This window comes from Mobula birostris, chromosome 28 (genome assembly GCF_030028105.1).
Source record: "Mobula birostris isolate sMobBir1 chromosome 28, sMobBir1.hap1, whole genome shotgun sequence".
Lineage (NCBI taxonomy): Eukaryota > Metazoa > Chordata > Chondrichthyes > Myliobatiformes > Myliobatidae > Mobula > Mobula birostris.
This window is the reverse complement of record NC_092397.1, coordinates 25,285,897-25,309,554: the sequence shown is the minus strand read 5'-3', so window position 1 is coordinate 25,309,554 and position 23,658 is coordinate 25,285,897. Positions and strand designations below refer to the sequence as shown.

Genomic DNA, 23,658 nt, shown 5'->3' with positions numbered 1-23,658 from the left:
TTTCTCTATTTTCCTCCTCTCCCTCTCCCCCTCCCCCTCCCTCACCCCCTCCCATTCCCTCCCTGCGAATCCTACCCCTCCCTCTCCCCTCCCCCTCCCATTCCCTCTCCCTCCCCCCTCCCTGTCTCTCTCCCTCTTCCCCCTCCCTTCCACCTCACCCTCTCCCCCTCTCCTTCTCCCCCACTCCCTATATTTCTCACAGAGCTACAAGTGAAGGCAATGGTAATATGTCTTCAATTGTACAAAAAATAAAATTCTGTTACATAAAGGTAGTTCAAGGTGACAATGAGAAGGGAAGCCTCCAGGTGGAGAAGGAGGAGGAAAGAGTATGAAGGAAAAGACGGGTTGTGATGGAGGCTGGAGTGGATGTACAGCGAAAATATTCTCCAAGGTCAGGCAGTTTTGTCAGAACCGGGAAGCAGGGGAAACAGGTTCGCCTCAAGCTTCAATTTAACAGAGCGGGACGTGAGGCGCAAGGGGGATTTCTTTGGGAAGCTGAGGCCAGTGATACCGACGGGATCATCTGTAACCAGCTATCTTGTCACTCTAAGGCAACACACACAAAATGGAAAACAGTAAACAGTTGACAGGATTCTGATGAAGTATGTCGTTCCGAAACTTCGGCAATTTACTCTTTTCTGTAGATGATGCCTGGCCTGCTGAGTTCCTCCAGCATTTTGTGTGTGGGCAAGTGTAAACAGTCGATGGTTCGGGCCGAGACACTTCATCAGGATCTGATTTTCCGTGTGTTGTTTCGTATTTCGAGCATCTGCAAATTTTGTCGTGTTTGTTTTGCAACTTTGTTTATCACATTGCTTCCATTTACCCACAAGTGGGGAGCTAGAATAGGGCGCATGAAGGCAGCTAAATTGTAATACTTTACAGCGTTTATTTCTAACGTTTCATGAGTTTCAACATCAGATTCAGTGGGTATTTGACCGCATTCTTTAGCTCCTCTCGGAATTTGCTCTGAGTCAGGGCGTAAATACACGTGTTGGTGCAGGAACTGAGAATCTGCAGCATTGTCGATGCGTGGTCTGTGACGTAAAGGGGATCCGTGGCAGAATAAACATAACTCTTTGTAACCCGTCTATAGTTAGAAAATACCACCAGTGTCGCCCACAACAATATGAAACTACCGGTTATGCTGAAGAGCAAAACGATGGATTTGCGTCGGTTCTCCATCTCCCGGTCCTTGTCTTTCTCTCCACTCTTTTGTCCCCGGAGTCCCCTGCGGGCTCGACTGGCCACTAGAATCCGCCTGACAGTCAGAATATTGAACAGTAACATCAGAATGAAAGGGACGCAAGGGTAGAAAATGCGGTGAAAAATCTCAAATGTGGCCCATGAAGGAGAGTTTCTGAAGCTCGGTGTCATAACACAATCCCAGGGAACACCGTTAATTATTTCTGCAGGCTCGACTACAAAGCCCCAGGGGACAGTTTCCAAACAGGCCAGCACACTCACTGTCCCGATAACCACAGCCGCCGTTCTCTCGGTGCAATATTTTGTTTTCAGCTTCTCACAGCAAATAGCCACAAATCGATCGACGGTGAAAGCGACAGTCAGCCAGACTGAGGCCGCAGTGCTCGCAAACATCAACCACGTGACGAGTCTGCACACAGCAGTGATGAGCAGGAATGATCGGGGAAAATAAATCTCAGCAGTCCACTTCAGCAGCGGATTCGAAATAACGACCAGGAGATCGGCCGCTGCCATTCCCACAAGGTAGAGAGTGATACATTTGGAGAGACCGCATTTTCCCCGGGACAGGATCACAATCGCCACCAAATTCGCTGGAAGAGAAACAGGGAACAGCAGTTTGCGAAAATCTAAACATAAGCCAATTCTGCAGTTTGGACAGATCCTGTAACATTTCCATTTAATCTTTCCATTTAGCGGTGAGAGGGCCGAGAGAGGCTACAAGTTGAGAAAATACAGATTAGAAGCCACTGCAGCAGGTTCAGGGGATCCTGTAATATTTTCACTTAATTGATGGATTTAACGGTGGGAGGGTTGAGGGAGGCGCAGAGCTGGCGGAGACAGAGAAAGTGTTTACACAGTAAAATAATTTGAATACGGATTACTTACTGATGACCAAAATGTGAAATGTCAGCGGAAAGCTAAAACTGGGTAACTACCTCCAGTGAATCAATTCTGGATGGAACATTTTCTACCGGTGTCTTCCGCGTCTCGTTCGGACGCTGATGACGGGATTCTTCCATTAGACAATCATCAACTTCCATGGCGATCCTTGTAAGCGGCAGAACTGCCAAAGGACGGAACAAAAGTAGGAAATGCTGGAAATGCTCATTCAGGTAAAACATAATATGTGGAAAAAAAAAGAAACAGTTAAATTATTTCTCCTCAGAACTGTTCTCGGATAGATTCCAGACACGAGTGTAAACTGGTTTCCCTTTCTGTACAATCTCCTTGGCGTTTTGTGTTTCCAGCATGCCCGAGTTTGTTTCTTATTCCAGCTTTTGCCTTCTCACTCACTTTACAATAGAGCATTGACTGATTGCTAACACAACCTCACGACAGACATGACACCTCCCACTGATTCCATCGCAGATAAGCATGGGAGAGGAATTCAATGTCCAGCAGCAAACTCGATGCCGCAGTCAGATGTCTGTAACGGTCTCAGATGTAGATATAATAGAATACATTTCACAGTATGGATTACTATGAAGCATCACGTCGCTTGTGATAATCTGCTCAACAAATATTTTATTGTGTCGTTCTTCAACTGCTTTATATTCAGTTATATTGCACACAGTTATTACAAATCCACAACAGGTTCGTGAAACATCATGGAACTCCTGACATTCGCTAAAGCGTTACTGCCAATCGATGGTTTGAACATCGCACATATACAAATACGGACAATCAATTGGTGAAATGTCCGAGGTCTGTTTCAGCACAATATTTGCAAATGCAGTGCAGCTGCTACAAGACCAAAAATACAGAAACCCGAAGATCCCATTATTGATCCCAAACCATTGGTAGAACGCTGCCTGACCCACTCAGTTCCACAAATGTTGGCGGATTCCCTGAATTCCTTCAGCTGTTTATTTTAGATCCAGATCCCAGAATCCATTATCCTGGTGTTTCCATTCCAATACTGAAATGCGGAATACTGGGACTGGAATGTGGCAGTGACAGGAACAATCAGAACATTGGAATTGAACATTCCTTCTCACCAACAGCAGCTGACACTGCGACTTACCGGGAATTCCAAAGGCTGAAATAATTGGATAGTAAAGGTCTCGTAGCCGCCAGATGACTGGATAGACCATTTCATGAGAATCTGTGATTCCTGTTGCTCCTGAATTCACAGCTCCGGCAGACACTGAGCCGATGCTTCACATCAACCCTGATTTATACAGAGGCTCAGTCTCCAGAGATACGGATATACTCCTCACTAACTTTCTCAGTCACAGTTACTTGAACAAACAATTTGTGTCACAGTGGGGTGTTGGTGACTGACCAAAATCGAGACACAGACACTGAAGTACAAGGAACAGGGTAGGGACGTGACAGGATACAAGCCGGGAGCAGGGAGAAGAACGCAGAATTTGGCTAGGGAAAGCGGAACCAGGACTGAAAATCATGGACTAGGAGACAAGGCTTCGACTCCGATCCCGAGACAGGACAAGGTCGCAGAACGTGGGTCTTGCCTCGCACTCGGACCCCAGAACCAGACAGGGACATGACATGGCTTCAGGAGAGGACGTGGCTAGGGCCTGGTGGCCTGAGCTTGAAGACAGTCTGGGGTCGTTGCTCTTGAGCTTGGCTGCTGGCTGGGGCCTTGGGTCCTGAGCTTGGCTGCTGGCTGGGGCCTTGGGTCCTGAGCTTGGCTGCTGGCTGGGGCCTTGGGTCCTGAGCTTGGCTGCTGGCTGGGGCCTTGGGTCCTGAGCTTGGCTGCTGGCTGGGGCCTTGGGTCCTGAGCTTGGCTGCTGGCTGGGGCCTTGGGTCCTGAGCTTGGCTGCTGGCTGGGGCCTTGGGTCCTGAGCTTGGCTGCTGGCTGGGGCCTTGGGTCCTGAGCTTGGCTGCTGGCTGGGGCCTTGGGTCCTGAGCTTGGCTGCTGGCTGGGGCCTTGGGTCCTGAGCTTGGCTGCTGGCTGGGGCCTTGGGTCCTGAGCTTGGCTGCTGGCTGGGGCCTTGGGTCCTGAGCTTGGCTGCTGGCTGGGGCCTTGGGTCCTGAGCTTGGCTGCTGGCTGGGGCCTTGGGTCCTGAGCTTGGCTGCTGGCTGGGGCCTTGGGTCCTGAGCCTGGCTGCTGGCTGGGGCCTTGGGTCCTGAGCCTGGCTGCTGGCTGGGGCCTTGGGTCCTGAGCCTGGCTGCTGGCTGGGGCCTTGGGTCCTGAGCCTGGCTGCTGGCTGGGGCCTTGGGTCCTGAGCTTGGCGGCAGGCTGGGGCCTTGGGTCTTGAGCTTGGCGGCAGGCTGGGGCCTTGGGTGTTGAGGCTTGGCGGCTGGGAACTTCAAGCTTGTGTTCTTGGAGCTTGGCTTGGGATCCTCGAGGTTTGTGTTCTTGGAGCTTGGCTTGGGATCCACGAGACTAGTTTTCTTGGAGCCTGGCTGCCGGAACTTCGAGGCTTGGGTCTTGAAGCTTGGCTGCGGGATCCTCGTCTTGAAATTCGGAGGCTGATAACTCGGAGGCCAGAGTTGAGAGACCAACTGCGAACTGAACATCAACATAGAGCCGGGACATGTCCTTCGAAAAGTCGGGACTGATCGCTAAGACGACACCAACATGAGACAGGACAGGACATAGACATAGAGCAGGGTCTTATATTTAAAGAAGCCAGGACTCAACCTCTACACACCAAGGTGGGACGGATCCACCTATTGGATACCGGTAGAACGGCCAGACTTACCCAACAGAGCAAAGACAAGGCAAGACATTTCCCACCGCACGGCAACGGTAAAGCGGCATAACTTTCCCCATGGAGGCGAGGACAAGATGAGCCAAATACCAAAGAACGACAAACAGTTCCATCTCTGCTTCGGGGTAACTCCGATTAGCAGTTACAGCCAGCAACCTCCACTGGCTCGGCAAATCACCGGATCCCTACCTAGCTCGGAGTGGCTGACGGCCTCTCAGCTGGCCCGGGAAGCAGTCGAATCCATACCGTAAAGACTTGTCCAACGAGTGGAAAAATAGCTCCATAAAGCTCTGACCCTCCAACCAGGCCTAGAGATCACGAATGGTTTGACTAGCCTTCCATCCGCAGATTGCTCCAAGGGGGACTGACAAGTCAAAACAACAGCCCACACTCAACCCCAAGGCTACTTATATTCCAAGCCCCAAGATGGCAATCAGGTGCCTATGCTTAACTCCATGAAATCAAGGAACAGATGGAAGACCCTGAGTCCTGACTCGACGGACCGGACCGTGGACTAGAATGCGGTCTTCACGGACCGGACCATGACAACTTGATTCAACACCATTGACTCTAATGTACATATACTGTATACATTAAAATTCTTTGGCATTACCTCAGCAGTGTCTCTGTGGAAATAGGCCTGATGATTTAATTGCAAAGACTGAACCTTGTCACGGAGCAGCTACATTTGGAGATTTATTTTTTTGTTGACTAATTGTTCGCTACTCAACAAAGACTAGCGGCACTGTCCGACCCCTAACTTCTTTCTCTGTAGTTTCCCAAGTTGATCTGCCCTTCAGTCATTCAGCTTCATCCTGGTCAATAAAGATACAATAGAGAAAAAAAAGTCGGGTTGGAAATGATCAATTGACCACTGTGTTGATGTAGAAACACGAGAAAATCTGCAGATGCTGGAAATCCAAGGGAACCCACACGAATTCTGATGGGTTCTTGCAGCATTTTGTGTTTGGTGTTTCTGATGCAGTAGTCTTTTATACACGTCTTAAATTTGACAAATGTCAAAAGATAACTGGAAAGAAATGTGTTATCCTGCAATGGAATGGGAAGAACGGTAAACGAATAAAAAGAAATGCTCGGAGTTGGAAGAACAATAGATGCAGGATGACTAAGAGTGAACGAGAAAATGACGTGCGTGAGGTACAAAGACAGACAGAGAGAGATAGAGAGAGAGAGCGCTAGCGAGAGGGATGGAGAGAGAGATCTGGAGATAGAGCGCTAGTGAGAGAGATAGAGAGATGGCGAGAGAGGCAGAGAGAGTTGGAGAAGGAGAGAGAGAGAAAGAGAGAGAGAGAGAGAGAGAGAGAGAGAGAGAGAGAGAGAGAGAGAGAGAGAGAGAGAGAGAGAGAGAGAGAGAGAGAGAGAGAGAAAATAGGCTATGTGATATTGTCGGATCTGTGCTGCCCTCCAAATTGAGATCTGCTTGTTTAATGGATGATCTGTATTATTTTGGTTCCTGTACTGCGAGGTACAAAATGAATACTTTGCATTCACTGATGTTCACTAAACATACAGATCGAACTGACACACACACACACACAAACACACACACACACACACACACACACACACACACACACACACACACACACACACACACACACTCACACAATATGCTGAGTGGACTGTTCCTGTGCTGTTCTGTTCACTGCAAATTGTTCAATGATTTGAGAAGAATGTGCAAATGATATAAGGAGCATGCAATGAAATTCTTATTTTACACTGATTGTTGTTCTCATCTGGGACACTGCCTGCAGGGATGATGCGAACAGCCAATCAAATTGTTCAAAGACGAACTGGACAGGTCCTTCCGAAGAAGTAACCTGCAGTGCTGTGGGAAGAGAATTGGGAATGGGACAGTGGGAATGCAGTACTATAGACTTGATGGTCTACAGTATAGAATTGATAGGTTGAATATTCTAGTGCATCCCCCAAAATATCCTGTGTCAACTAATGATCTGAAGCACTCAGCCTGGTCTCCAGGAAACAGCTAATTTTATCATGGTCCAGTCCGTGAAATCCGCATTCCGGTTCACGGTCCGGTTCATTTTCTTTATTCCAGGTTTTCTGGTATTCCCCAGTTTCTGTTGAGGCAGCTAATTAATCGTTTGCCTGGCCTCATAAATAGCTTCAGGTTTCAGACTCTGGCTGCTGTGTTGTTCTTGTCCATACCCTCGGTCTGAATCCCTTCTGTTCCCCTTCCTTCTATGCCCCGCTGAAGCCTTGCCTCGTCTGAAGCCTTGCTGCGACTGAAGCCTTCCCGAGCCTGATACCTTGCTTCGTATAAAGGCTTGCCTCATCTGAAACCCTCGTCTGAAGACTTGCCTCGCCTTGCCTCGTCTGAAGACTTGCCTCGCCTTGCCTCGTCTGAAGACTTGCCTCGCCTTGCCTCGTCTGAAGACTTGCCTCGCCTTGCCTCGTCTGAAGACTTGCCTCGTCTTGCCTCGTCTGAAGCCTTGTCTCGCTTGCCTCGTCTGAAGCTCTGCCTCGCCTGTAATACTAGCCTGCACCGCTGTCAAGTTCAATCGCCGGAACAAGATAAGGAACTGTCAATCGTTGTTTTGAATTGTCTGTGTCTACGCCTTCAGTAGGTAGGTCTGGCCGTTTGACGATACCTCATATTGGGAACCGTCTGTATCCACGCCTTCGTTCGGTTGGTCCGGCCGTTTTCAGTTACCTAGTGTTGGGACTGTCTGTGTCCACGCCTTCACAAGGTAGGTCCGGTCGTCTGCCGCTGCTTTGTGTTGGGAACCGTCTTGTCATATTATGTGTTCTGTATATGAGTCCCGGCCCTACGTCCTGTTTCCAAGGAGTGGTCCCGGCTCTGTGTTCCATGTTCATGTTTCTCCCTTGACCAAGGCTCTGCGTTCCTGTCTCTTCTTCGACCAAGTCAAGGCTTCAGGGTCTCGTCAAGTTCTAGCCACGTCCAAGAACTTTGTCATGTCCAAGCGTCGGCTTTGTGTTCTCGTCTTGTCCATGAGTCTCGCCCAGCCCAGGAGTACCTTGCCCAGCCCGGTGTTGGGATTCCCTCGTCCTGTGCTGGGTTCCGCTGTCCTGTCCAGCAGTCTCACGTCCAGTCCAGTCCAGTTGCTACTCCTCAGCTGAAGCCACGTCTTGTCCTCGCCTAGTTCTGGCATCCGAGCCCGAGTGAAATACCAGGTTCTGCGTCCTTGCCCTGGCTCGGGCTCGGAGACAATACACAAGCCTCGAAGAAACCCAAGCCATGTCCAGTCCTGTAGCCACGTCATGTTCTCGCCTTGTTTCGGGGTCCGAGCCCGAGTCAAGACCCTGGTTATAGGTCCTTCTCCGATCTCTGGCTCGGAGTCCAAGCCCAGGCTCCTAGTTCAAAGTTCCTTGTCCTGGTTCCGCTACTCTGGTCAAGTCCTAGCCCAAGTCGGAGCTCTTGTCCCAGCTCCTAGTCTGCGTCCACTCACGTCCCTAACTCTAGACTCTAGCCATGTCCAGTTCCAAGTACTTCAGTGACTGTGTCTTGCAATTGGATCCGCTCCCAGCCCCCACCACGACAAATTTATCTGGGTGTATAAGGTATTTTTTCTGTAATAATGGGACACGCTGTAAAAACACTGGCACTGCATTCCAAACCCACTGAAACAGAGGGGATAATTTCACACAACCGAACAATGAACTTACATTCAGGGAGAGCACAACTCATGTTCCCGATATTTACTGAATATTTATTATCATTTATTTTGCTTTTTTGTTTATTCACACAATGTGTTGTCCTTGTTGTCACCCGGTTCTGACATGGCCCAAATTCGGATTGAGAGACACCTGTTTTGAGGTGTGAATATGAGGTTTACAAGGGTACACGCCAGAATAGAAAGCATATTCTGTGTGGACAGTTTGACGAACTTGTGCAGATTTTTTTTTTTTCTGGGCATGTGGCAAGAGGAGATGAGATGGTAGGTTATAGTTTTGAAAGACAATGATGAACAAGAAATAACTTTTATCCAGACAGAATCACCAATTATGAAAGGGATGCATTTAACGCAAAAGAGCGATGTACAGAGGATGTTTATATGTCATACACAGGGAGTGGTAGATCATTAAAATGTACTGCCAGGCATGTTGGTAGAGACCGTCATATAGAGGTTGTTAAGAGGCTCTTCGATAGGCACACGAATGTGTGGAGATAGCAGGGAAATGGATATTCTGCAGGCAAAAGAAATTATCTTTTTTGAGCCTTTACGTAGTAGCTTAATTACTTCAGCACAGCACTGTGGCTGAAGTGCCTGTTCCCATGTCGTACTGTAGCATATTCTGAGTCAACTTCACGACGGAAAATCTAATGGGACCAAAAGTAAAATATCATCAGGTCCCAACATACTGCAGTCCGTAGGAGTCGGGGGTGGGAGGATGTGTTGTTGAAAGGAACTGGCTGGAACAAAAGTGAAGACTCTGAAGTTTGTCAAAATGCATCATGTCCCAATCTGTCCCCATGGCAACAGAAAGTCTCAAATGTCATTTCATTGTTAAGGACTAGAAGACAAAATACAGTTAACTGACAACCTGTTATTTTCTCATCTGCCGCTGCCAAGATACTGGAATCTGTGATCAATCCAGAAATAACAATTCTTTCAGCAGAGAATAAACACAGAAAATCAAATCAACATGGCTTACTGAAAGGATTCTCATGTTTGACAAAACTAATTGAGTTCTTCAAAGATGTAACTCGCAGTGTTGATAAAGGGAATCCGTAGCTGTGGCGTGTTTGGATTTTCAGAAAGCCTTTGTCAAGTTGTCCCAGGAAAGGCTAGTGCACAAGATCAGAGGTCACATTGGTGGAGGAAATGTGCTAACATCCAATTGAAGACTGATTTTGATGTAAAAATCAACAATCAAATTTTGTCGCCACTTTAATGTTTCTAGGAACTTGGATCCCAAAAATCTTTCTGCTCAGCAACACTGTTGAGGATCTTACCATTAACAGAGTACTGTCACCTTGCATATGCCCCCTCAGGAAGCAACACCTCACATTTATCAGAGTAAAACTCTATCAGCCAGTTCTCAGCCCATACCTGCAACTAACATATATCATGCAGTACTTTTTGTCAGTCGTCTACACTTCATACAACTCCACCAATCTTGGTTTCATTGATAAATATGATAACCAATGCATTTAGATTTTCATTTATATACATCAGAAACAACATATGTGGCAGCACAGATCGCTGCGGAACATCTGTAATTACAGACTTCCAGCTGATTACGTACCTTCAGCCAGCACACTCTGCCTTCTATGTACAAGCCAGTTCAGAATACAAGCAGCTCATTATCGACAGACATCTTGCATCGTAATCTTCCGGATTAGCCTCCCATGAGAGATTTTGTCAAATGCCTGAATGAAACCCATGTAGATACCATCCTTTGCCCTACCCTCATCAATCTCCCCATCCCCATGTCAATAAACTCAATCAAGTTGGTATAGCTTGACCTGTCGTGAAACATGTACTATACTGGCTCTCCCTAATTAGGCCATGGGTTTAACAAATGTTCATATATCGTATCTTCCAGAATTTTCTATAACAATTCCCCAGGATTTTCGTCGTTGTTTTCTTAAAGAGAAGTACATTAGCCATTCGGCAGCTCTATCGAATCTCGCATGTCTCTGGAGAGGACACAAAAACACTGGTCAAGGGTCCAGCATTTTTTATCTCTTCCCTCCTTCAATATCTTGGGGTAGATTTCATCATGCCCTGGGTTCTTATCGACCTTAATACTGATTAGGAGGCGCTACCCTTCCTCGACCTTGACCTATAAATGAGCGACTTATTTATACAATCATCACTGATCTTCTGGTCCTCCGTTTCATTTTCCTTGGTAACCAACGAAACAAAGTACTCATTAATTATATCACTCGCATTCTCTGCATCGAAACAAACGTTCTCCCTTTATTTGAGTGGACCTACCCTCCCTAGTTATCCTTTTGTTCTTGATGTATGATTAAAGTGCCTTGGATTCACTATAATCCAATTTGCCAAGGTCTTTTCATGGTCGCGCCAGGCTTTCCGAATTTCCTTCTTCAGTTCCTTGCTCATTTCATTATACTCATCATATGATTATTTTGACCCTACTTTTCGACTCTTTACATGCTTTTCCTTTTCTCGTCTTGTCTAAATTCATTATCTGTTACCTTTCCATCCACTTCCTTCTCGCAGGAACATACCTTTCCTGTCCTCTCTGCAATTGACCATTAAAAACCTTCCCTTGCCAGAGAAAAGTTGATCCCAACTAACTCTTCTTAGCTTCTGTCACAATGGGACGCGTTGGGAACGGACCCAACTGCAAGACACAGTCAATGAAGTACAAGGAACAGGACTTGACTAGAGTAGGCACGTGACAGGATTAAGACCAGGAGCAGGGTCAATAACGCAGACTTGGGCTAGGGAAAGTGCGACCAGGACTAGAAACCATGGACCAGGAGACAAGGCTTCGACTCCGAGCCCGGGACTGGATAAGGAACCACCCCAGAACCAGGCAAGGACATGACATGGCTTCAGGACAGGACGTGGCTGGTTTCTAGAGGCATGAACTTGGAGACAGGCTGGGGTCTTTCCCATTGAGGCTTGAGGCTGGGGTCCTGGGTGTTGAGCTTGGCTGCAGGCTGGGCCCTTGGGTCTTGAGCTTGGCTGCAGACTGGGGTCTTGGGACTTGAGCTTGGCTGCAGGCTGGGGTCCTGGGTCTTGTGTTTGGCTGCAGGCGGCGACCTTGGGTCGTGAGCTGGGAAGCTGGGGACTTCAGGTTTGGGTTCTTGGAGCTTGGCTTTGGGTCCTCGAGGCTATGGTTCTTGGAGCTTGGCTTGGGATCCTCGCGGCTTGGGTTTTGGGCTTGTCTTGGGATCCTCGAGACTTGGGATCTTGGACCTTTGCTTGGGATACTCGAGGCTTGGGTTCTTGGAGCTTGGCTTGTGATCCACGAGGCCTGGGTTCTTGGAGCTTGGCTTGGGGTCTTCCAGGCTTGGGTTCTTGGAGCTTCTCCTGAACAGGACGCGGATCTCCTGAGCAGGACGCGGAGTTCACACCCACTAGGCAAGGGACAGGTTGGGACAGCACCGAAGGGAGGGTAACGGCAATCGGCCTGATTACCCGACAGAGGCAAGGGACAGGAATGGACAGAACCAACCTCATAGTACCGGCAAACGGCCTGCTTACCTGACGGAGGCAAGGACAGGAAAGGCGATCAACCCGGATGTCGCTTTGAGTCTCGGGGCAGCCAGCAACCTTGGTTGGCTACAGAAACGGACGAATCCATACCACGATGACTACTCCGCCGAGTGGCAACAAGGCGCCATGAAACTGTGGTCCTCCAACCTGGCCTAGAGATCACGAATGGTTTCACTAGCCTTCAATCAGCAGGGTGCTCCAATGGGGGCTGACAAGAAAAAACAGCCGACTACACTCAACCCCAAGGCTACTTATGTTCCAAGCCCAAAGATGTGTATCAGGTTCCTATGATTAACTCAACCAAACGAGGGACAGCTGGAAGTCCCGGAGTTCTATTTCTATGGACCCGACCGTGAAATGAATGTGGACTTCACGGACCGGACCATGACAGTTTCTGCCTAATACCCTTGTAATTTCCCCTACTCCAATTTAAAACTCTCCTCAAGGGCCATAGCTATCCTATAAATTAAGTAGCTGTGATCACTGATCCCTAACTATTCACTCACTGTAAAGTTGGTAAACTGGTCATTCTCGTTACACAACACGAGGTCTATAACGGCTCGTCGTCCACATATTGATTTTAAAAACCCTCCTGGGTACACTTACCAAATTTTGTCCCATTAAAATCCGTTACACTAAGATGGTACCAGTTTAAATTAGTGAAACTGGAGCCTCCACATCCCCCACGCTAACAGAAATACTATTATTTTTACACATTTCCTTAATCTGATTACATATCTGTTCGTCGGTGTCACGGTGCCTATTTCTAGTCTACAGTACAATCTCATCAATATGATTTTGTGGCTTTCTTGTAAGAATGATGTAATGGTCTTCTGGAGGTCACCTGATGTAATTTTCCCGCCAATGTGAGGTCATGTGATGGCATTTTCACCACGGGTATAAAAGTGAAGACCTCTGGCGATGCAGTTAGTTTTCCAGCTAGAACGTTAGTCAGAGTCTCCGTTCCTTTGCGTATTTGTTTTATGACAGAGTTTCATTTTTTAAAACGGAATTTTACCTTCTATTGTAAGGTACAATAGTGCTGGACTGGCAGTTTACTCAATTTCTGCTAGCTTCGTTGATGTACCTTTTCAGTAGTGTTGGAGAGTGAAGACTTTATCAAAGTACAGGATATGAAGGATTGAGAGAAGGATTGTTCGGCAGTTTAATCGACCTTATTGAGTCTTGGTTCAAGAAGTAGCGGCCTGCATCGGGGATAACTCCTGCCAAAAGACCTACTGAAGTTCATGCAAGGTTTGCTCTCTAGAAATAAAGTTCAGTTGTTTTAAGCCGTTTATTCCCTTCATCATGAATCCTTTGGACAGAACCAGTAGGAAAGTCGCGTCTCTGAAGAAATCCTACTCCAGAGAAGTGTCTCCCAATTGAATGTATAAATCTGTTGGACTTTCCAATTCACCATTTTAAGAACTGTATTTTGACTTTACCGCTTTAACAACTGTTTTCGCATTTATCGCTTTAAGAACCAGTACCGAGAGGAGATTTGTTGAACGGCCGCATAGCGTTTAACTTCCGGTTAAGGTTTTCGTTTGTATTTTTTAATTGCTTATCCGTGTTTAATAAATGTTTGGTTGTTTTTATATAACCTCGCTCGGTTGTTATGCATTGTTGCCGGTTACGTAACAATTACAGTCTTTCTATTCCTGAGTACCCCCCCCCCCCCACGGCCAATTTGACTTACTGTCTGACACCTCCTTTATGACTCCCCTGAGTGCAGCTGCGATATTGTCCCTGATTAGAAGGGCAAATCCACTTCTTTTACCTCGTTCATAATTTTTCTAAAACTTCGAAAATCTGGTTCATTAATCACCTATGCTGTCCATCTCTCAACCAAGTCTCTGTAATGGCCGTAACGTTGTACTTCCATCTGTCGACCCATGATCCAAGTTCATCATATTTACCCATAATAGCCCTAGCATTAAAATGCACACACTTCGAACTCTCAGTCTAATCATACCTGTTAATTTGATTTTTCCTATCAATACCTTCCCTGACATCTACCTTTCTCTCCAATCCATCACATGCTGATCTGCTGTCCAGTTCCTTGCCACCTGCATCACAAGCTTAAAATCATCCTCCGCCAATACCCAGCAACACCCCTCCCCCCACCATCAAGTAGCGTTGGCAAACCTTCCAGCCAGGATATCGGTTCCCCTCCAGTTCAGGTGCAAACCGTTCCACTTGCACAGGTCATCCATTCCCCAGAAATTTTCCCAACGATTCAAGAAATTGAAACCATGCCAAACTGCACTATCTCCTTCAGCCAGTCATTTATCTGTGCTGTCTTCCCATTCCTACATGCACCAGCCCGTGGCACCGGGAGTAATCTGAAGATTACTACTTCGGAGGCCCTTCCTTTCAGCCTCTTTCGTAAAACTACACACTCAGTGTGAGATCTCTCCCCGTTGTTGACAATGTCATTGGTGCCAATTTGCCGCAGAACCTCTGGTTGTTCATCCTTCCCCTTGCCAATATCCTGCAGCTGCACCTATACACCCTGGCCCCTAGCACCCGGGAGGCAACACACCATCCTCGTGTCTCTTTTGCGGACACAGTATCATCTCGTGTGTCCTCATTAGCTACTGAGTCCCCCATCACTACCACAATGCCTGACTTTTCCCTTCAGCTGTGTCTCAGAGCCAGCCACAGTGGTTCTTCTGCTTCTGTGCCCAGATGGGTCATCACTCCCACTCAAAGAGGTATACTTGTTGCTGAGGGGAATGGATACAGAGGGACTATCAGGGTGTCGTTAGTCTCGTTTTGATCCTAAATAATGTCGCATAATCGGGTACGGGTAAAACTCACCGATAGTGTCAGTGGACTCGTGCTGACCGTCTGAGGACTTTGCTTAAAAACTGTGAAGCTATGACATTGAACAACTCAAATAACAGGTCACAGGCTTAATGTTGGTTGGTGGGAATAAAAGGTGATAACACAGATTTTTCTTCCATAGACCAAAGGCAAGCTGGATGGTGCATTGACTGGCAACTAGATACAATCCTTTTTATCCATGGGTGGCAACAGGAGGAAAGAGGCGATGGGAGTCAGGGAAGTTACCGTGGTCAGGATCATGGCCAATACCACGACGGTTATGTCCTTCTGAGACTGAGCCCGAGTTCATTGTTAGAATGGAAATTTTGCTCTTGATGAGGAGCAGCAAGAGTCGGTACCAGATTCCAGGAGCATCACTCACCGATCCCAGTACCAGTGCAGTTGTTGCACTGCAGTTGGCTGGGAATGTTTTACTGCAAACGCGATTACACACACAGAGTGCCGTTCTGCCATTGTGTCCTGTCCTGGGGCTGGAGAGGATCTCTCGGTAGAACTGGAATTACACCTAATTCCTGATCAGTCCACTGGGGAAGAACACTGTGGTCGTGGTGAGTCCTGACGGATCATATTATTTTGGCTCTGGGTGTTTAGATCTAACGGGCAACATGTACACTTGACCAGACCTCGCTGCTTTGACGATTTCAATGTCGCTTTACCCATGGTCACTGGAACACGCAGCTTCTGCCTGCTCATCATGCACACAGTCACAATCAAGCACATATGCCGACACCATCTTATACAGGGTGACGGACAGCGGCTGAGTTACATTTTAAAATATTGACAGATCGTTCCCTTTAATAGAAACATAGAAAACATACTGCACAATACAGGCCCTTCGGCCCATAAAGCTGTACCGAAAATGTCCGTACCTCAGAACTACCTAGGCTTTACCCATAACACTCTATTTTTCGAAGCTCCATGTAGCCATCCAGGAGTCTCTTAAAAGACCCTATGGTTTTCACCCCCACCATCACCACCGGCAGCCCATTCCACGCACTCACCACTCTCTGCGTAAAATAACTTAACCCAGACATCTCTATTCCTACTTCCAGGCACCTTAAAGCTATGGCCTCTCGTGCTAGCCACTTCAGTCCTGGGTTTTGATCTGAATTAATACTGTAAAATGTGAGGACAGATCTCGGAAGTTAACGGATTAGTTCAGTCAGTCAGTTCAGAATCGATGGAGACTTAACATCATTGGCTGAAGGTAACAAACGGCAGAGCAGGGAGCTCAGTTGGAACGATAGAAACACAAGTCTGGCCAAACCTGAAGCATTGTATGCAGTCCTGGTCATCACACGACAGGGACATGCAGACACACCGACATTAAACTTAAGTGGAGGAATCCCACTTTGTTCTGCATTCTATTGTTGCACTGGGTACGGAATTTCTCTGAATTCCCAGTATGCAAGGTCTCTTTTCAATCTACTTCTGTACACTATCTCCTTACCCATGGTACTGTAAAATTAAATAGTCTCAAATAGTGTAAATTAATAATCAGGTGTTTGTAAATACGTTGTGCGCCGATGGTTCCATTTCCGATGCGATTGCTTTTGAAGAGCTAATTCAATGTAATAAATTTCATTCTAAACTGTCTCTCTGCAGAATAAATAATTATCAGCTGGAGGCAGTTTTATATAGTTGTGAAAATGTAATTTCAACAAAAATGCAGGTAATTATATATGACGATTCAATGCCACAGTTATGGAAAAATGCAACAATGTATGAACCTCATATACTCACACTGTACCAGTGACTGACAGGTACAGAATGATCCCCACACTCTCACACTGTATCGGAGAATGAATGGCCCAGAATGCCCCACACTCACACTCACACTCACACTCACACTCACACTCACGCTCTCTCTCTCTCTCTCTCTTACTCTCTCTCACACACTCTCACACTCTCACACTCTCACACTCTCACACTCTCACACTCTCACTCTCACTCTCACTCTCACTCTCACTCTCACTCTCACTCTCACTCACACTCACACTCACACTCTCACTCTCACTCACACTCACACTCACACTCACACACACACACACTACCAGAGCCTGATAGGTGCAGAATGAAGCATAAAACCTCTCACTGTACCGAAGAATGAAAGGTCCAGGATGAACCTGACGCTTTCGCACCGTACCAGAGACTGACAGATAATGATTTGAAGATATGGAATGAACCCTCTCTCTCTCCTTCTCCTCTCTCTCTCCCTCTCCTTCTCGACACACCATATCTCCTTTTTCTCCTTCTCCTTCTCCCTACCCTCTCTCTCTTCCCCTCACTCTGTACGTGTATGTGTGTGAGTGTGTGCGCCTGCGTGCGTAACTTGTAAGGATTTGAAGGACACGAGGGCAGTTCACAGTTAGAAACTGCTGGAAGAGAAGTCAGGGGCCAGTCAGAGTCGGCCGAATCCTTTTGTTAATGAATAATTTGCCAACATAAACGTGAAATCTGCAAATGCGGCTGCTCTGTGACAAATGACAATGAAAGCTCGGGTATTACTTCTACTCGATGAGTCACTGCTGAGGAAATGCCCAAAGCATTTTAATATGTCTGTCTTCAATCAGAACAATATTTACATCAGAGAAACAGATACGAAATGCTGGGAGAACTCAGCATCAACTCAGAAAAAAGTACGGTCGACGTTTCAGGCCTACTGAGTTCCTTCAGCATTGTGTGTGTGCTGCTTGGATTTCCTGCATCTGCAGGTTTCTCTTGTTTGTGATTTACATCAGAGGGTGTCATTAAATTAAATTGTTTGTTTAATGACCGTAACTAAGAAAGTTCGTCAGGGGAAGAACAGTATCTCTGGAGATTGATCCTCTGTATAAATCAGGGCCGCTTTGAACGTATCAACTCAAAGTGACTGACGGAGATGTGAATTCAGGAGCAAAAGAAATCACAGATTCTCACTGAAATTATGTACCCAGTTATCTGGCGGCTAGAAGACGTTTACTATCCTTTCATTTCAGCCTGTGGAATTCCCGGTAAGCCGTTGGGTCCGCTGCTGTTGGTGGGACTTGAAATTTAATTCCAGTGTTGTGATTGTTTCTGTTGCTGCTTGCCACTCTCATCTGTGCATTCCGAGTGTTCCATATTTCAAGAATGAAGTGTAAACACCGGGACTGTGGATTCAGGGATCTGGATTTAAATACAGCGGGCTGCAAGAACTCAGCACATCCACCAAAATCCATGAAACACGACGGGTCAGACTGCCTTCGTCCAGCCGTTTGTTTCCAAAAAAAAAAAGCTGATCGGGTCTGTGTGCTTTTGTTTTTTTTAACATCTTGCACTGCATTTCCAAATATTGTGTGTATACAGTCCGCGGAAATTATACCAGTGGATTGTCTGCATTTGTATGTGAGCGGTTTTCTGAGTTAGGTGCAACAATCAAACTACCGACTGGCAGCAACACTATAGCAAATGTGAGTAGTTCTGTGTTGTAACAAGAAAGCTGTCGTGGATTTTTAATAAACGTGAGCGATATGACAGAGCATAAAGCAGTTGATGGACAACAGAATAAGCTCGTTGCTGAGAAAATTAACACAACCGACGTGGTGCTTCAAAATTATCAATACTGTGAAATGTATTTATTTATACTTACATTAGTATGGAATCCGTATCAGATCACACTGAATTTATTTTATTGTGTAAACTCCTTCTCTGTCTCCGCCAGCGCTGCGCCCTCTCTCGACCTTCCCACCGCTTAATGCACGAATAAAGTGGAATTATTACAAGATCCCCTCAAACCGCTGCATTGAATTCTGCTCAATATTTTCTCTACTTGCCGCCCCCTTTCTGTCTTCCAGCGAACTTGGTAGTGATTGTCATTCTAACCCGGGGAAAGTGCAGACTCTCCAAATGTATCACTCGCTACCTGGTGGGAATGGTCGTTATCTCCGATCCGCTGCTGAGAATGACTGCTCGGATTTATTTTCCCCGATCATTCCTGCGAATCACTGCTGTGTGCAGACTTGGCCTATGGTTGGTTGCTGCGAGCACTGCGACCTCTGTCTGGTTGACGGTCGGTTTCACCGTCGATCGATTTGTGGCTATTTGCTGTGAGAAGCTTAAAACAAAATATTGCACTGAGAGAATGGCGGCTGTGGTTATCGGGACAGTGAGTGTGCTGGCCTGTTTGAGTGTCCCCTGGGGCTTTGTATACGAGCCTGAAGAAATAACTGATGGTGTTGCCTGGGACTGTGTTTATACACCAAGCTACAAAAACTCTCCCGCATGGTTGATATTTGCGATATTTCATCGCGTTTTAAACCCTTATGTCCCAATATTTCTGATGTTGTTGTTCAATATTCTGACTGTCAGGCGGATTCTGGCGGCCAGTCGAGCCCAAAGGAGGCTCCAGGGACAAAAGAGTGAAGAGAACGACAAGGACCGGGAGATGGAGAACCGACGCTAATCCATCGTTTTGCTCTTCAGCATAACCGCTAGTTTCATATTGTTGTGGGGAACATACGTCGTGTTTTTTATCTATAGACGGAGTTTTGTTGAGTCCGTCACCGATCCTCGTTACATCGCAGACCGCACATCGGAAATGCTGCAGGTATCTAGTTCCTGCACCAACACTTGCATTTACGTCCTCACGCAGAGCAAATTCCGAGAAGAACTAAAGAATGCGGTGAAATACCCACTGAACCGGATTTTGAAGCTTATGAAACGTGAGAAATAAATGCTCTAAAGCATTACAGCTCAGTTGCCTTCATGCTCCCTATTCTGTCACCCCACTTGTTGGTGAATGGAAACAATGTGATCAACAGAGTTACAAAACAAACGCGAGAATATCTGCTGATGCTCGAAATACAAAACAGCACGCACAAAAGCAGATCCTGATGAAGGGTCTCGGCCCGAAACGTTAACTGTTTACTAGATTCCACACACAAAATGCTGGAGGAACTCATCAGGCCAGGTAACGTCCATAGAAAAGAGGGAACTGTCGACGTTTCGTGCCGAGACCCTGCATCAGAACCCTGTCAACTGTTTACGATCTTTCATTTTGTGTGTGTTACCTTAGAGTTACAAAACAGCAGTTTACAGCTGATCCCAACCCCATCACTGGCCTCAGCATCCCAGAGAAACCCTCACTCTTTCTGGGAGGCCCTGTTAAACTGAATCTTGAGGCGAAACTGTTACCCCTGCTTCCGCGTTCTGAGAAAACTGCCTGATCTTGGAGTATGTCTTCGTCTGTATCAACCACTCCAGCTCCCTTCATAACCCGTCCTTTTCTTTACCCTCTTTGATTCTCCTCTTTTTTCTACCTGCATGTTCTCCATCTCACTGCTACATTGAACAATATTCCTGCAAGAGAATTTTATCGGTTTTAGAATTGAAAACGAAATACTGTTACGTTCACCTGCAGCTCTGTGAGAGATACAGGTATAGAGATGGAGAAAGTGAGCGCGAACAGGGACAGCGCGAGGGCTGAGGGAGACAGGAGAAAGCGAATGAGACATCGCGAGAAATCGGGCGCGAGGGCGATCACGTGAGGTAGAGCGTGCGTGGGAAAGGGCGCGAGAGAAACCGCCCGAGGGGGAGGGTGCCATGGAGATGAAGCTAGAGTGAGCGCGAGGGAGAGAGCGTGAGCACCCAAATGAGACATCGCGAGGAGGAGACATATTGTGGTTGTGGTCCTTATTAGAAATAACACCAGAAAGAGAAAGTCCTACGAAGTGAACTTAGGGAGTTGGGCAGAAAGTTAAGAAGTAGGAGTTCTGGAATGGTGATTTCAGGATTTCTTCAGGTGGCACATGCTTGCGAGTTACAAGATAGTAAGTCGGTGTACTTAAATGTGTGGCTAACAATCTGGAGGAGGAGGGAGGGCATCAGGGACACAGATCATTGGGCTCTCCTACAGGATAAGCGAGACTGGTGTAAGGTGATGGGTTACACTGAAGGGAATTCATATTCTCACATGGAAGCCTGCTGGAGCAACCCTGAAGATTTTTATCAAGTGGCATGTGGAGGGGGTGTTGGGATCCATAACTATACGTTAGTAAGTAGCATTGAGGGGAAGGCAGAGATGAGGTCAAAGAACGACAAAAGGAAATCGAAAGGGGGGAGGGATTAATTAGCACAGTAGCACCAAAGAGCAAGGTGAGTTTACTTCAGTGAAGGGTGTAGAACAGTTAAGGCAGATGTACTTAGAGCCTGGATTAGTACATGACACGGTAATCCATCCATTCCAGAGATCTGGCTGAGAGAAGACCAGGACTGGTATCGAAACATCCCTGGATTTATATCATTCAGACAGACCAAGGGGAACTAAAAGATGTTGGGGAGCTGTACTGCTAATCAGGTAGAATGTCACTAGTGTGAGGTGATCCCAGAGGCTAATCCAGTAAGAGAACGTGCGTAGAACTCAGGAATCGGATAGGTGCAAACATTATGGCGGGATTATACTGTAGGCCACACAATAGCCAGTGAGACAGAGGAACATATATGTCAGCAGATTCTGGGCTGATGCAAAAACAATAAAGAAGGTATAGTGGATGAATAGTCTCCCCGGATTGACTGGGACCTCCTTATCACCTGAGGCTGGTGTGTTTAGCAACGTTTCCATAAACAGTATCTAGATGGTCCACTCGGGAGGGGGACACAATTGATACAGCATTTGGAAATGAGCCTAGCAAGTTGATTGGAGTTTCTTTGGGATAGATTTAAGGAAGATAATTTTGAACGTTTTCAGATGGTTATTGATGAGGATAAGTCTGGACCTGCAGGTGGATGAATGGAAAATTGTGGATGGGAAATTATAGTAGAATTTGGCAGGAATTATTGAGAACAGTTTGGGAGCTGATGATACTGGTTGTTACTGGATGGAGTTGCCGTTAGCTGATGTATGACAAGTAAGAGTCATTTACAGTCCAGCCACTCAGAATGTAGGAAGTCCCTGTCCCTGCGAGGAAGGTAAAGAAGTACGGGGACGTTTAGGAACTCAGCGTGATGAGAAGTCTTTTTGTTTAAAAATATAAATTGAGTCATATGTAAGGTCTTGAGAGATGAAATTGGTCAAGGTCTTGGAATATCATACAAGAAGCAACAAAAAATCACACTGTGAATCAGAAGAGTGTACATTCACGAAGAAATTTCCTCATTGAGGAGGTTCACTGAGATTCCCAAGGCATTTTATGCATGTATTGATAACAGCAGTATATTGGGGAGAGGAGAGGACCTCTCAGGAAAAAGGTGGGAGTTTGAGCCTGGAGTCACAGTTAGCATGCAATGCAAAATACTTTGCATTCACTGGCGTTCGCTGAGGAGAAGGACGTGGAGGAAAGCGTGATCAGAAAGGAGTATGGTGATACTCTCTGGTGTGTTAATATTAAAGTGGCGGTGTTGTTGGGTCTCTCAGAGCATTTAGCTGGTTAAGTCCTTTGGGGGATTTAGTCCATAGGAAGACACATACCACATGCAGTGAAATATGATGTTCAAACTGTTGGCACTGTACTGTAAGTTCAAAGATCTAAACAAAATCTGGCCCGTACTGCAACGGGAAGGGGAGTGCCTTTATCTGGTATAAACATAAACTGCATATGTGACTGGTCACGAAAAGTCAGCAGTCGAATACAGGGAGATTGAAATATACAACCTTCATTGTCAGGACACAGACGGTAATACTTTCAGAACTATACACTGAGCACGCGGTCCTGTACACAACCAGCACTGTGCTCTGCTGTTAAACACCAGTATAACCCTAGCACATCAAACGACAGAGACCTGTACAGCCCAGATCATGGATCCTCCCTATCCCGTCTCTCCCACTGGGCATCTTTCAGTGGGATTGATAACGGTGAATATTGAATGATACGTGCTTCAATTTCCAAAGGTGTTTGTAATGGCAGCGGAAGAAAGAAAAAAAAAACAATCTAGGCAGGTGATGGAAAGTTGTTTAAACAACAGATTAGTGTGCGACTATGATTTCTCCAATATTTGCTGAGATTACCTTGGTGTGGAGACTCAGAGGAGCGGATTCCTGGAAAGATTTACCAGCATTTAAGGCCTATGCTATATACGTTTGAGCAGATTTAGCACTTCATCTAAAACTTTGATAATGTTCTAAAGATCTATCGTGGAAAATAGCCTGACTGGTGTGGTTTAGAAACACCAATGCATTGAATGGAATAGCAATTGAAAAGCTGTGTCTGCAACCATTCCATCACAGGTAAAACCCTCACTACCACTGAACAGCTCTACAAGGAAGGCTATCACAGGAAGCAGCCAATATTCTTCTGCTGTTTAACAAGGGCTTTAGTGACAAACCAGGAAACTACACAGTTGACACCAAATTTACTGCAGTTGTGGACAATGAGGAGGAATGCCAAATGATTCAGCAGAACACAGCAGTTGAAAATGTGGGTAGAAAATTTGAAGATGAAGTGTTTTACTCTGGGAAGTCAAATCTCAGAGGTTTTCTACAGAATCTCCCTCCCTATTGTAGTATCTAGAATGCCAGATATGGCAGTGACATGCTCTTGTCTCGGGATGTGGGTGATCGGGGAGATGAACTGTGTCTGTAATAACTTCGTATGAGGGATGTGCACCAGCTGCAGCTCCTGACTGACAGTGTGAAGGAAATGGAGGTGGTGATGGGCCCAACAAGGAACATCTAGGACACTGAGACAAGATCATTAGTAAAAATGTCACACCTAATGTGAAGGTTGCTGATAAGTTTCCGGATCACAAGTAAGACAGGAAGAGTC

General features: G+C 46.4%; 2 protein-coding genes across 2 annotated transcripts in view; one reads left to right on the top strand and one right to left on the bottom strand.

The window, feature by feature from the left end:
• The window catches only part of LOC140189166 (uncharacterized), a 751,862-nt gene that overhangs the window by 595,485 nt on the left and 132,719 nt on the right, over nt 1–23,658 (top strand). The gene's annotated exons all lie outside the window — the stretch shown is intronic.
• Nucleotides 895–8,041, bottom strand: LOC140188885 (probable G-protein coupled receptor 139). Its single transcript, XM_072245543.1, has 4 exons — nt 7,907–8,041; nt 4,273–4,394; nt 2,805–2,912; nt 895–1,801 (listed from the first exon to the last, which is right to left on the bottom strand). Exons 1-4 carry the CDS (start codon nt 8,039–8,041, stop codon nt 895–897), a joined length of 1,272 nt encoding a protein of 423 aa, XP_072101644.1.

Bases quoted from the DNA above. Each gene is read 5' to 3' on its own strand.
- LOC140188885 (XM_072245543.1), bottom strand. From the start codon at position 8,041: ATGCCAGAACTAGGCGAGGACAAGACGTGGCTTCAGCTGAGGAGTAGC. The intron at 2,913-4,272 runs GCTCAGGACCCA...GTGCTGAAACAG, and splicing joins AGGCCCCAGCCAGCAGCCAG to ACCTCGGACATTTCACCAAT. The intron at 1,802-2,804 runs CGAACCTGTTGT...CCCTGTTTCTCT, and splicing joins AGGAGTTCCATGATGTTTCA to TCCAGCGAATTTGGTGGCGA.